The following is an 11,359-nucleotide window of genomic DNA, read 5'->3' as shown; positions in this document are numbered from 1 at the left end:
AATGTTTGGTGGAAAATCCATTCCAAGCACCTTCCCCTGAGAGTTGCCCACAATCCAGACTCCACCTCCCCAGACTCCACCTTCGAGAAAGCCCGCCAAATGGTGACCCCTCCACGGAGAGGGTCAAGGCCACGCCCACAGGCTATTTTCACACACACACACACACACACACACACACACACACACACACACACACCACAGTCCAGAATGAACACATGGTCTTTCCGGTTCTCCTTAGCCCTGGAGGGCCACCCAGGAGCGCTGGCAAACAGTAAACCTGGGATTTTTGGTCTGGACTATTGCGTCGGCAAAAAGGCTTCTTGGGCCAAAAAATCTCTACAGTGTCATCTTTTGCACCCCGTCTGGTCAACAAAGGTGACAAACCAGTGGTCCACAAAACATTTTGTTTGACCTGCCATAGCTTTTTAAAGTTTTAGTTAGCTGCTACCATTTAAAAATCAGAAAATTCTGTATAAGAATCCAGCATTCTAGTTTCGTTTGAAAAGGGAGATCTGGTGGCACAAACGGCCCACCGCCAACCCCGGTTCTTCAGGGTGACAGCCAGCTAAAGCTAGTTTTAGCCGCTCCTTTACTCGGGGCTATATTCTGTTTTCTGAAGTTCTAAGCCTCCTAATAGCAACTGCCACGCACACTGGCCCCTCGGCTTCCGACTACATCTGCGTGAGGCTGCTCTTCCCAAGGAACAGAAGGGCTAGGACAACCCCAGCCATCTTTCTTGGCCTCAGGCCTCGGCGTGGGCTGTCAGGAAGAGCAGGGTGGGCAGGAAGGCTGGGCGGAGAATCCCCGTAAAGCCACACCTCCAACTTCTCCGGCGATTTTCCTGCAGCATTCCAGAACTCCCTGTGTCCGGTCTTGAGCCTGGCTGGGGCCAGGTGGCTGCAGCTATGGAGGGAGCTGGCCCAGGTGGCTGTAGATAGGGGGCTGGCTAGTCCTTCAGGTCATTCTGCATCCTCTCGAGCTGGGCCTAAGGCCTGAGGTTTCCTGAGCCTGAGCAGCACTGAGGTCTGGAAGCACAGGCTTCCTTACTGTTCAGCCAGTTCAGCCAAATATGCACCATGGGGTGGCTGCCTTGTCACAATCCAACATGATGTTGAGGACAGTGCAGGGGGCTCCTCCTACAGACAGCGCTGTGCGGGAATCCACCCGGTACTTCACAGTGTTCAGGCCGCCCTCCCGGTCCACCTTGAATTGTTCCTGGGAAGAAGAGAAGAACATGAACTCACACTTCATGGTGCCAACTGTTCACCCTGTCTATAGGAGACTGCACCTTTAGTTAACCTTTCCCACCCGGTCTATAGGAGGCTGCACCTTTAGTTAACCTTTCCCACCCAGTCTATAGGAGACTGCACCTTCAGTTAACCTTTCCCACCCAGTCTATAGGAGGCTGCACCTTCAGTTAACCTTTCCCACCCAGTCTATAGGAGGCTGCACCTTTAACCTTTCTCACCCAGTCTATAGGAGGCTGCACCTTTAGTTAACCTTTCCCACCCAGCCTATATGGATCAGGTCTGGGCTGATCCACAGGGCCCAGATGCACACTGCAGCCACCAAGCTGCCCATCATCAAGAGAATGCCCATCAATGGGAGGATGGCACCGTTTGGGCCAAAGGGGAGCTTGGTGAAATGATAAGGCCTACTAGCTCCTACTGGTCCCTCCGCCCCCAATGAGGAGCCTGGCCAGCACCTGTTTCTGAGCCGCAATGCGTTTCTGGTCCCTCTTCCGCCAGGCTGGGTCATGCAAGTGGCGAAATGTCTGGTACCCAGTTGTAATTCCTGAGGGGCGGAAAAGCTAAGGAAAACAAAGAAAGTAGGGGTCAGGCTGCCTCTGTTGTCATCTTGGCCCTTATCACTAACTCTTCTGGGATCCCACTGGCTGCCACAGGCAGGGGCTCTTACTGCCATCCTGCAGGACAGGAGTCTCTGGCAGAAAGCCCTGCAAGTCAGCATGAAAGCAGGGATCAGAACCAGGGCAATCAACTGCAAACCCCAAGATGAACAAGGAAAGAGACCCTCGGGACAGCCATGTAGCCCAGGGGCAGGCAGCGTGGGAGGAGCCTTACCTGGAGGCCAGCTCCCTTGATGCGCCGGTAGAATTCATCATCCTCTCGGCCCCAGCCCCAGAAGCGGTTGGACATCCCATTGCACTGACACAAAGACAGGCAGTGTCTGTCACATGCCCCTCCTCCCAGGGGTGCACTTCAGTCTCTTACTGCTCAGGAGAATCAAGCCTGAGCCCAGCCAGCTGGGCTCCCCCTTCTTCTTCCTGTCCTGACTGTTAAGTGATACAGGCCACTGGCCGGTCCCTTTACTCTGCGATGGGGACGTGAGGCTGAACGCAAGGGTCAGCACATCTTAGGCCCTCCCCGCTCCTCACAGGGCCTTGAACTTGTATGTGATAAATATCTTGAGGGCCAGCTCCCTTCAGGGGGCAAAATGCCAACTGCTACGGCTTCTGCCTTCCTCTCAGAGCTGTTCTCCTGAGGTGGCTCTGCCCAGGTCTTTCCCGTGTGTCTGAGGGGCAACCCTGATTAGCATCTGCTCAGGGACTGCAGTCATGGAGGACAGAGAACAGTCACTCCAATCTTCTCACCCGAGTGTCCCTGGGTCCCATCGAGAACCAGTATGCTTTAGTTTGGGACGCCTGTCTAGACTTCTGAGGAGGGGCTCCATCTCCCAACAGCCGGGCCACATTTCACAGGCCGTAGCGACACACCCTTCTCACATGAGAGATGTAAAGAGAAAGGAGGGCCAGGGACACTGCCGAGGGAGAGTCTGCAGTCAGCACATCACCAGCTCTCTCTGGCCAGCGGGCGCGGGGGCTTCTGCGCTCACAGCAGAGCTCTCCCCCGCTAATGTGCTCGCTCCTGTCCTCCCTCATGTCTCTGAGTCCCCTGTCAGGCTCAGGCAAGACTCGCTCTGCTGGGCCCCAGGACGGCTGCTCTACCCCAACTGCCTAGACCCAGGGTGGAAGGTCCCCAGCAAATGAGTAGAGCAGGTAGGGCTGGGCCTCACCAGCTGGTAGTGCTGCTTAGAGAGCAGCAGGATGCCGCCCACATAGGTCTTGTAGTGGTAGAGAGGGTGGAGCTCTGGGGAGGCCACGTGGAAGGGCCCAGCCTCGGGGAAGCCATAATCCAGCTCCTCATTGAGAGGGAGCAGATCCACGTCATGCATGGCAATGTAGTCTGTGCTGTTGCTGCTCTCCAGGAAGCCCACATTGATGAGTGCCGCCCGGTTGAACCTACACAAGATAAATGATGCCAGGGAGAGGAAGCCAGCTTGTTCATGGACCTAGCTCTAGCCCTCACTGTGCACCACCCAACACTGACATCACGATAGGGGCACTGTCCCTTCTGCTTGCTGTACAAGTGTTTACAGAACACCTAGTATATGCCCGCAACTGTTCAAACCCACACTGGAAGAAATAGCATTGGGAAACAAATCCCTGTTCTCAAGGGCCTTCGGATAGGAAGAAGCAAGTCAAACAGGGTGGAAGGGAACGGGAAGGGGAGGTGGCAGCTTTTCTTCCACAAAGGGCTGTCTGGACATCAGGGTGGCAGGGCGATATCTGAGTTAGGACTTGAAAGCCTGAGAGAATGATCATATGGAAGCTGGGGACAGGGCTCCACACACAGGAGAGTAACTCCAAGGCCACCAAGATCAGACACCAGGAGGCTCCAGTCAGTACACTGAGAAGAGACTAGGGAATGAGGTAGACACTGAGAGGCTAGAGGTGGGGTGGCCTGGCAGCAAAAAGGAATGGTGAGAAATGGGCAGACTCTAGATGCGATTTGCTGGCGGCCTGGAGGCTGTGACAGGCAGAGTCTGACTTGCGTAACTAGAAGTATGTAGTTTCCACTTTCTGAAATGGGGAAGACAGGAACGAAAGCAGGTCTGAGGGAATAGCAATCAGGAATTCAGCCATGATCCCATCAGGCTCTGGCTACTGCTAAGATCTCTATCTGGTGGTCTCATCATGAGCGGAGGCAGAATATACAAGCCCGGAGTTCAAGAAAAAAGGGTATGAATGTTCAAACTAGGGAGTTCCCAGTGATTTACTACCAGGAGATGAGATGGGATGGGATTCTCCAGGAGACTGCAGCTGAGGGGAGAGGAGCGCTGAGCTCCAGCGAAAACAATGAGAGATCAGAGACACAAGGGAAAATGAGATGAGCAGGGTCGACAATGAGATGGAGAAAACCGGAAGTTAAGCAGAGTCGTTAGAAGAAAAAAGGGTACTTAATAGGAGCCAGTGATGGGAGAGAATGAGGGCTTAGGATTATGGGAGCCACCGTGACCTCATGAAGGCTGTTGCAGATCTTACGAGACGTCTGAAAAAAACAGTATCGAAGATAATCTCAGCACTCAGGATACAGAGGCAGGTGGATCTGAGTTCTAGGCCAGCCTGGTCTGCAAGATTGAGTTTTCCAGGACATCTAGGGCTACAGAGAAACCCTGTCTTGTTTTTTATTTGTTTGTTTGTTTGTTTGTTAAGCATATAATGTACTGCAGGCAAGGAAGGAACCAGGTCTCATTACAGATGGTTGTGAGCCACCATGTGGTTGCTGGGAATTGAACTCGAGACCTCTGGAAGAGCAGCCAATGATCTTACCCTCTAAGCCACCTCTCCAGCCCCCATGTCTTGTTTTTTTGTTTGTTTGTTTTGTTTCATTTGTTTTTGTTTTTTTTTGGGGGGGGGTTGTTTGTTTTTTTGAGACAGGGTTTCTCTGTAGTTTTGGAGCCTATCCTGGAACTTACTCTGTAGACTAGGCTAGCCTCGAACTCACAGTGATCCGCCTGTCTCTGCCTCCTGAGTGCTGGGATTAAAGATGTGCACAACCATTGCCCAGCTGAGAAACCCTGTCTTGAGAGACAAGAGAGAGAGACTTGAAGAAAGAGAAAGGAATAAAGAAGTAGGGTGATAGCAATGGGGGGGATGTCAGACAGAGAAGCCTTTTTTCCTCCTCCTCCTCCTCCTCCTCCTCCTCCTCCTCTTCTTCTTCTTCTTCTTCTTCTTCTTCTTCCTCTCTTTCTGTCTCTGTCTCTCTCTCTCCCTAAAGACAGGGTCTCACTGTGCAGCCCTGGCTGTCCTGGAACTGGATATGTACCTAGCTTTAAACTCCCAGAGACCCACCATTCTCCGACTCTCCAGTGCTGGGATTAAAGGAGTATATTGCCATTCCTGGATCCTTCCTTTTAAAACACTAATTGAGTATATATGCAAGTCCTAGAGTGGTGGAGGTCAAAGGACAGCTTGTGAGAGTCAGACCTCTCCTACCACCGTGTGGATTCATCAAGCTTGGTGGCAAGCTCCTTGACTCTCCACTCAGTCGTCTTGGGTGCATTATCTCTGTGCATTTATGTGCTCACATGATGACGTGAATCACCAAAAGAGCAGAGCAGAGTCTGTAGAAGAGGCCCTGTGGCTAGAGCACTGACCTGGAGGAGCAGAGAGGACTGGGACAGGGCTTGCTGGGAGGTGAGTGGGGATGGAAGGGGGCAGAGGAAAGTGCTCCTCCAGGGACTCTACGTCATCGCTCCTTCCTGTGGCCTTATGCAACTTATTCCACATACAGTGATCTTCCTGGAGAAGACATCAGATGGGGCTCACTCCAAAGGCTCCCACTATACCCAGGGAAAGGGGCTGATCTCCTCCCACCACCGGGCCTTTCCTCCCAGTAGCCCCTCACAGGCCTGAGCCCACTGAGCACAGGAACAAACACTAAGCCATGGGCAAGGAGAGGCACTGGGACCAGCGGCGCTGGCTCAGGGACCAGTCCTCACCTGAAATGGTCCACCTGGTTGAGCACATAGATGTGGTGCTGGATCTTTTTCTTGCTTAGGAAGCGGTGCATGTGGGGCACAAAGACCAGGAGCTCCTCAAAGCGTTCCCGGAAGGGTACCAGCACTGCCAAGCGGTGAGGTCCCCAAGACGCATCCTCTTCCCAGTGCTCAGGGGGCGGCTCTGGAGGGCAAGCCCGAGGTGGGCCCGAGGTCTCCTGCCCTTGTCCCCTGGTCACCTGGGCCATGTCTCCAGAGCAGCTGAGCTGCAGCCAGAGCAGGGAGAAGAAGACCAACAGGAGAAAGGCAATGAAGAGGTGGAAGATGGAGCACTTCCGCCGGAGGCTTCCAGGAAGCAGCCGGGTCCTAGGATAAGAGCAGGAAGGAGGTCAGGAGGACAGGCCAGCTAAGTTCCTTCCAAGGCCCTTTCTCTGGCCTCCTTCTCTAAGGCCAAATGACTAGCCTTCCCTAAATACCTGGCAATTAGTGCAAAAGCAATGTTTAATGTTTTTGCTCATGCTACTATCAATTATGATCAGCCCATTCACCTCTGTAAGCCCAGCCTGTGCTATCCCTGGGACACTTTCAGACCATTTACCTTTGTAGGTCTAGCCTGTGCTATTGTCTTGTGGTAACCCACGTGCAACTCATTTCCATCTGGAGTCAGTTTTGACTTTTAAATCATTTGAGGTCAAGCTTGCCAGCCCTGCTTTTTTCCAGTAACCTTGAGGACTGTGAGAAACTTCTGAGTTAGCCCATGGGAAAGAGCATTCTGCCCGTGAAAAAGAACACTCTATCTAGCAGAAAGACTACTGCTGCTGCCAAACCTCAGGAACATCAAGATAGAAAGCGAGGCTGCTTCCGAGCAGCAAGCACGTGTTAGTTAGGAGGCCGCTCACTCAAGGCCAGGAATCGTGGTTAGATACTGACGGATTGACTGACTGACTGACTGACTGACTGACTGACGGACTGACTGTGCCGTGCTTTCTTCTGCTTTTGCATACAAGCAAGTTCTGAAATAAACTCTGGGCTGTTTTGACATGACCAAAAAGACCTCCTGATTCTATGTTGCGTTTTCTGTCTCAGTTTCCTTCATCTGACATTTCCTTAGCCTTAACGTCCCCCCAACCTAGCTGACTTTGTGAGAGCAGGCTCCGACTCCCCCACTCCCCACCCCCACCCCGGGACACTCTCAGACCACTTACAGCTACCCTAGTTCTCCCATGAATTCTCACACTCTGGGGACTCCAGTCAGAGTGCTCAGGAGAAAGGACATATGTGTTCTCACTAGGGCAGTGTTTTGAGGTCCTTAGCCAATGGCAGGGGTTCCAGTTTAAGAAAGATTCAATCCACTGATTTCCAAACATACTGCTAAGGTACCCAGAAAGCCCCCCAAAAGGCATGTGTGCTGACATAAGCCCCAGGCAAAATGTCCGACATTTAGTCTAAAGAAGCTCAAAACCGCCCAACATAAGGTACAAAGGGATAGTGGATAGTGGCAGACCACTAGATAGCCCCCAAAAAAATGGGAGATAAAAATAGAGGACAGGGCTGTGTCAGAAACTGGACAAACAGCTGACTATCTCAGACACTGGGGGATGCTGGGAAACTGCCCTTGAGTGTAACAATTACAACAGAACAGGTGGAAAGCCTTGCCTGCATTTCCAGTTCAAGGTCAAACTGGGTAACATAGTGATGCTGTCTCAAAAACAGACAAAACAAATAAGCAAAAAAAAAAAAAAAAAAGAAAGAAAAAGAAACGGTGGAATTCACCTCTGCCTTCTCTGGAAGTTCCTGAGGATACCAGGAATGGCTCTGAGAAATCTAAAAAGGAAGCTCCCTCTACAGTTGCTCCTGCCTTCCTGCCCAAGTGACCAGTAAAGAAATCTACTTTATAACCTCTAAGAGTCAGGAATTGGATCATAATAAACAAATAAATCTTTCCTGGAGAGATGGTTCAGAGGTTAAGAGTCAGGAATTGGTCATCAGGTCTTTTGGCAGGGGCAGGGTTGGTTTTTCTGAGACAAGGTTTTTCTGTGTAGCCCTGGCTGTCCTAGAACTCACTCTGTAGCCCAGGCTGGCCTCAGAATCACAGAGATCTGTCTGTCTCTATTTCCCAAGTGCTTGGATTAAAGGTGTGTGCCACCACCACCTGGGTATCAGATCTTGAACTCTACCTCCTAAATTCTGCAATCATCCTGACTCCTGGTCATTGCCCTGTTCTTCACTTTCAATCTGTCCAGCCTCCATTTACAAGGTCAAGATCTTTGTTTGGCAGTCAGACTCCTCTGACAAAGTGCCTGTGACTTTTGTAACCTCTCTATTTTCCACAAGCATTCCCGCTCACCCTGAGCGACAAGGGCCCTTTCCACTTGCCACATTCCTTCCTGCCCCAGTCCTTTCTCACCCCACCTGCTTCTCCTACTTGACACCCCCTTATTTTAATCGTGTATTGGTTCCCTTGCAATCTTTCAAGGCCAAAGATCCATGTCATGGCCATCACTGCCCCCACCAAGTTCCCAAGTTCCCTGCTTTGTGTTGCTAGGGTACCCGGCACTTCCTTCTTTACATCGCTGATGTGTGGTGAGCTGCATGAGCCTACTTTCAGCATGTGTCGTATTCTTCTCTATGGCTCAGGCCCAGGCAGGGAGCGAGGAGTTAAGGAAGGATTGAAGCAGTTCAAGCATGCTTTAAGTTACACACTGGAGCCACGACCATGCCTACCTTCTCTCTAAAGACACAAGTGCAAATCTGGAAGCCAGCAGCTCTGAAGCCAGGCCCAGCTCCCACATGCAGCTGCGAGGTTGCCCAGTAGGACAGGCCTCATGGGCTTTCTGACTTACCCCCCATCATCTTGTGGTGATGGTTTCCACTGTGGAGCAGTAGAGCCCAGACCTGCAAAAGGTCTGACAAGCCTGGAATCTTTACACAGTCTTTCTTGCACTCTGAGCTCCTTCTGGGAGCGGGGTTGAGAGTTGAACGAGGGACAATGGGTACCAGACCTCCTTCAGGGGAATAAGCAATGGCCATTATCCAGGAGTATGGCATGGACTGGACACTTCATGCACTTGCTCAGGATGTTTCTTCAATCCAACTTGCCCTTTCTTCAAGGATCGCAGTGCCCAAGGACACTCTCACTCTGTGCTCTAAAGGCCTAATCCACTAAGGGTCCCAAGTCTATCAATAAAGCCCATGATAGTGAACATTGAGAAGGTATTGTTGGTGCCACCTGGTGGCAGTCTCCAGAACTGCAGTCCCAGGTGCTCCCACACCCAGGTTCTGAGGGACACTTTAAAAAAGGGTTGGTCTCCTTTATCAATCAAAGCCTAGGGCTAATTAGAGGTGCTTCAAACTCAAGCAGGCTTGTTCAATAGCTAGTACCCATTTACTACAGAACTTTATACTTGTTGCGTGGATCTTTGCCACTGTGTCAAAAACACAGAATGGACATCAATATATTTTTCTAAGAACACAATAAAAGAAACGGATCATAAGATGGGAATTCTCCTCTATTTCCTCCATATATGATCTTCATTAGACTTCAAAGAACTCTTCCAAGTAGATAATATAATTCCTCACTTCAGAGACGGAAAACTGAGGTCAGAAAAACTAAGTGGTCTGTCTCTGGACATGTTACTGTCACATTTTAACACCAAATCTGAAAAAAAAAATTATGTCCACTAAACTCGAATCTTATAATACCTACTAAACGTGTCACTCATTAAATGAATATCCACTAAGGTGTGTTTTGGTGAAGAAGGATGGGGGAGGGGAGCATATTTCAAGCCTGAAGTATGTTGTCCCTATAAATCTAAGCAGAGAAATCACCTCCCCTATTCTGCTTCTGGGGGAAATATCTTAACTCATCAGGTCGGGCCAGACTCACCACCTAACACTCGAGGCTGGACCCAGGCAAGTACCACAGCACAGGAAATGAACTAATGGGTGTGTCTAGGATAAGCCAGGCAATGGCCAACCAACCACGCAGAGAACATAGGAAGCTTCTGTCTGGTGTGATCTTCCGGGCTAACCGCAAAATATGAAGAAGCATGAAGGAAGGAGGTAGGATTTGAAGTCACAAGGATGTGATGGGGCAGACAGAAAAGAAATAAAGACACTCGGTGCAACAACATAGAGAGATCCTCTGTAAGACGTGAACGGAACCAGCGTGCCGCAGGAAAACAGACGAAGCAATGAGAGAAACACACACACCACAGCACAGCACAGCACAGCACAGCACAGCACAGCACAGCACACCACATGGGAGAAAGGGACTAGATAGAGGAACAAACACAAAGAGAGATCAGGGCAGAGAGGAAGACACAGACAGAGTAACCGAGACACAGGAACCGAGGGTCACACGTGCGGAATGGAAGCTGGCAGAGAAAGAGAGCCATGCAGTCAATGCGAAAATGCCAATGACGCCTTCCCCAAGAACTGGAGACCCTCAGGGTGACCCCCAGAACCGCAGACGCGGCCGCCGTCAGGCTCCTAGATTCTATCGGCGTTCAGGAAAAGAATGGCACCCAAGAAGACGCGGCTCCAACTGGTCGCCGCCGCTCACCTGCCGTCCTCCCAGGGCAGCTGCGCCGCTTTCCTCCGGGAGGGCAACATCGTGGGGAGACACGGCTGGACATGGAGCTCTCGCTTCCAACCCGGCCGCCCGGCCTGCCCGGCCTACGCGGCGTCTCCGCCTCCGCCCCGCCCCGCCCCGCGGTCCGTCAGGTCCGTCCCTCCGGCCCTGCCGGCTGCACCTCAGCGCCGCCGCCTGGAAGGTTCTGCTGCCAGGAGAAACACGCCGGCGGGTCTCAGGGACCAACTAGATGTCACAAAAAAGGCAGCTTCCTCCCCTCATTCAGGCCAAGGGTCCCCAAATGAGCTGAGCACAGCTGGGCCTAGCACTTCTGGGATAAGGAGCAGCTTCCTCCTCTTCCCCAGGGAAAGCTGGCAGCATGGCAGCATTCCTGTCAGCCCAGAAGAATAAGCACATAAACTTGGAGCACCGGGAGATCCAGTTCAGGATTCAGAGCTGGGTTCGGTAGACTCACCAAATAGCAGCTGAGCTCTGAAGACTGCCTGATTGCTATTCAAACCCTCTCTGACAATTCAACTATGTTCTGAGGCAAGTCAACTTTTCTGGAACTGTTTCACCACTTAGGGATATAAATTGCTCGTTTTAAAAAAAGATTTATGTATATGTATACAGTGTTCTGCCTGCATGTGTCCCTGCAGGCCAAGAGGGCACCAGATCTCATTACGAGATGGTTGTGAGCTGCCTTGTGGATGCTGGCAGTTGCACTCAGGACGTCTGAAGAGCACTCGGTGCTCTTAACCGATGAGCCATTTCACTCTCCAGCCCAAATTGTTCTCATTCTGTATGGTCATTGTAGAAAATGTAAACAGATTTGGTGCAGTGCCTGATACAGTCACCACTATATAAATGCTCTGTCCAGTATTTAACGAGAGCTGAAACAATGAGCAGGGGACCGAGCTCCCTATCTGCCCCGTCTTTGACTATATCCACTCCATCACCCTTACTCATTGCCAGCCTTCGCCTGGG

General features: G+C 51.4%; 1 protein-coding gene across 2 annotated transcripts; it reads right to left on the bottom strand.

The window, feature by feature from the left end:
• Window positions 1-333: 333 nt before the first annotated feature.
• On the bottom strand, window positions 334-10,491 carry B4galt7 (beta-1,4-galactosyltransferase 7). 2 transcript variants are annotated; one of them, XM_050144281.1, is made up of 6 exons: window positions 10,364-10,491; window positions 5,803-6,165; window positions 3,034-3,259; window positions 2,082-2,165; window positions 1,706-1,810; window positions 334-1,215 (listed from the first exon to the last, which is right to left on the bottom strand). In XM_050144281.1, the coding sequence occupies exons 1-6, from the start codon at window positions 10,411-10,413 to the stop codon at window positions 1,060-1,062; spliced, it is 984 nt and encodes a 327-aa protein (XP_050000238.1). In that variant the 5' UTR covers window positions 10,414-10,491; the 3' UTR covers window positions 334-1,059. The 2 variants fall into 2 exon arrangements, with proteins under 2 accessions (XP_050000238.1, XP_050000239.1); XM_050144282.1 differs by lacking the exon at window positions 2,082-2,165.
• Window positions 10,492-11,359: the final 868 nt, after the last annotated feature.

The sequence above is a fragment of the Alexandromys fortis genome, unplaced genomic scaffold (assembly GCF_014885135.2).
Source record: "Alexandromys fortis isolate MF-2015 unplaced genomic scaffold, M_Fortis_MF-2015_v1.1 scaffold_1, whole genome shotgun sequence".
Classification (NCBI taxonomy): Eukaryota; Metazoa; Chordata; class Mammalia; order Rodentia; family Cricetidae; genus Alexandromys; species Alexandromys fortis.
Note: the sequence above shows the minus strand (reverse complement) of the source record. Positions and strands in the feature narration are given on the sequence as shown.

Excerpts from the sequence above, each read along its gene's own strand:
- B4galt7 (XM_050144281.1), bottom strand. The coding sequence starts at position 10,413 with ATGTTGCCCTCCCGGAGGAAAGCGGCGCAGCTGCCCTGGGAGGACGGC. Across the intron at positions 6,166-10,363 it reads CTGCCCTGGGAGGACGGCAG|GACCCGGCTGCTTCCTGGAA; the intron begins GTGAGCGGCGGC and ends CTCTTATCCTAG. Across the intron at positions 2,166-3,033 it reads CTAAGCAGCACTACCAGCTG|TGCAATGGGATGTCCAACCG; the intron begins GTGAGGCCCAGC and ends TCTTTGTGTCAG.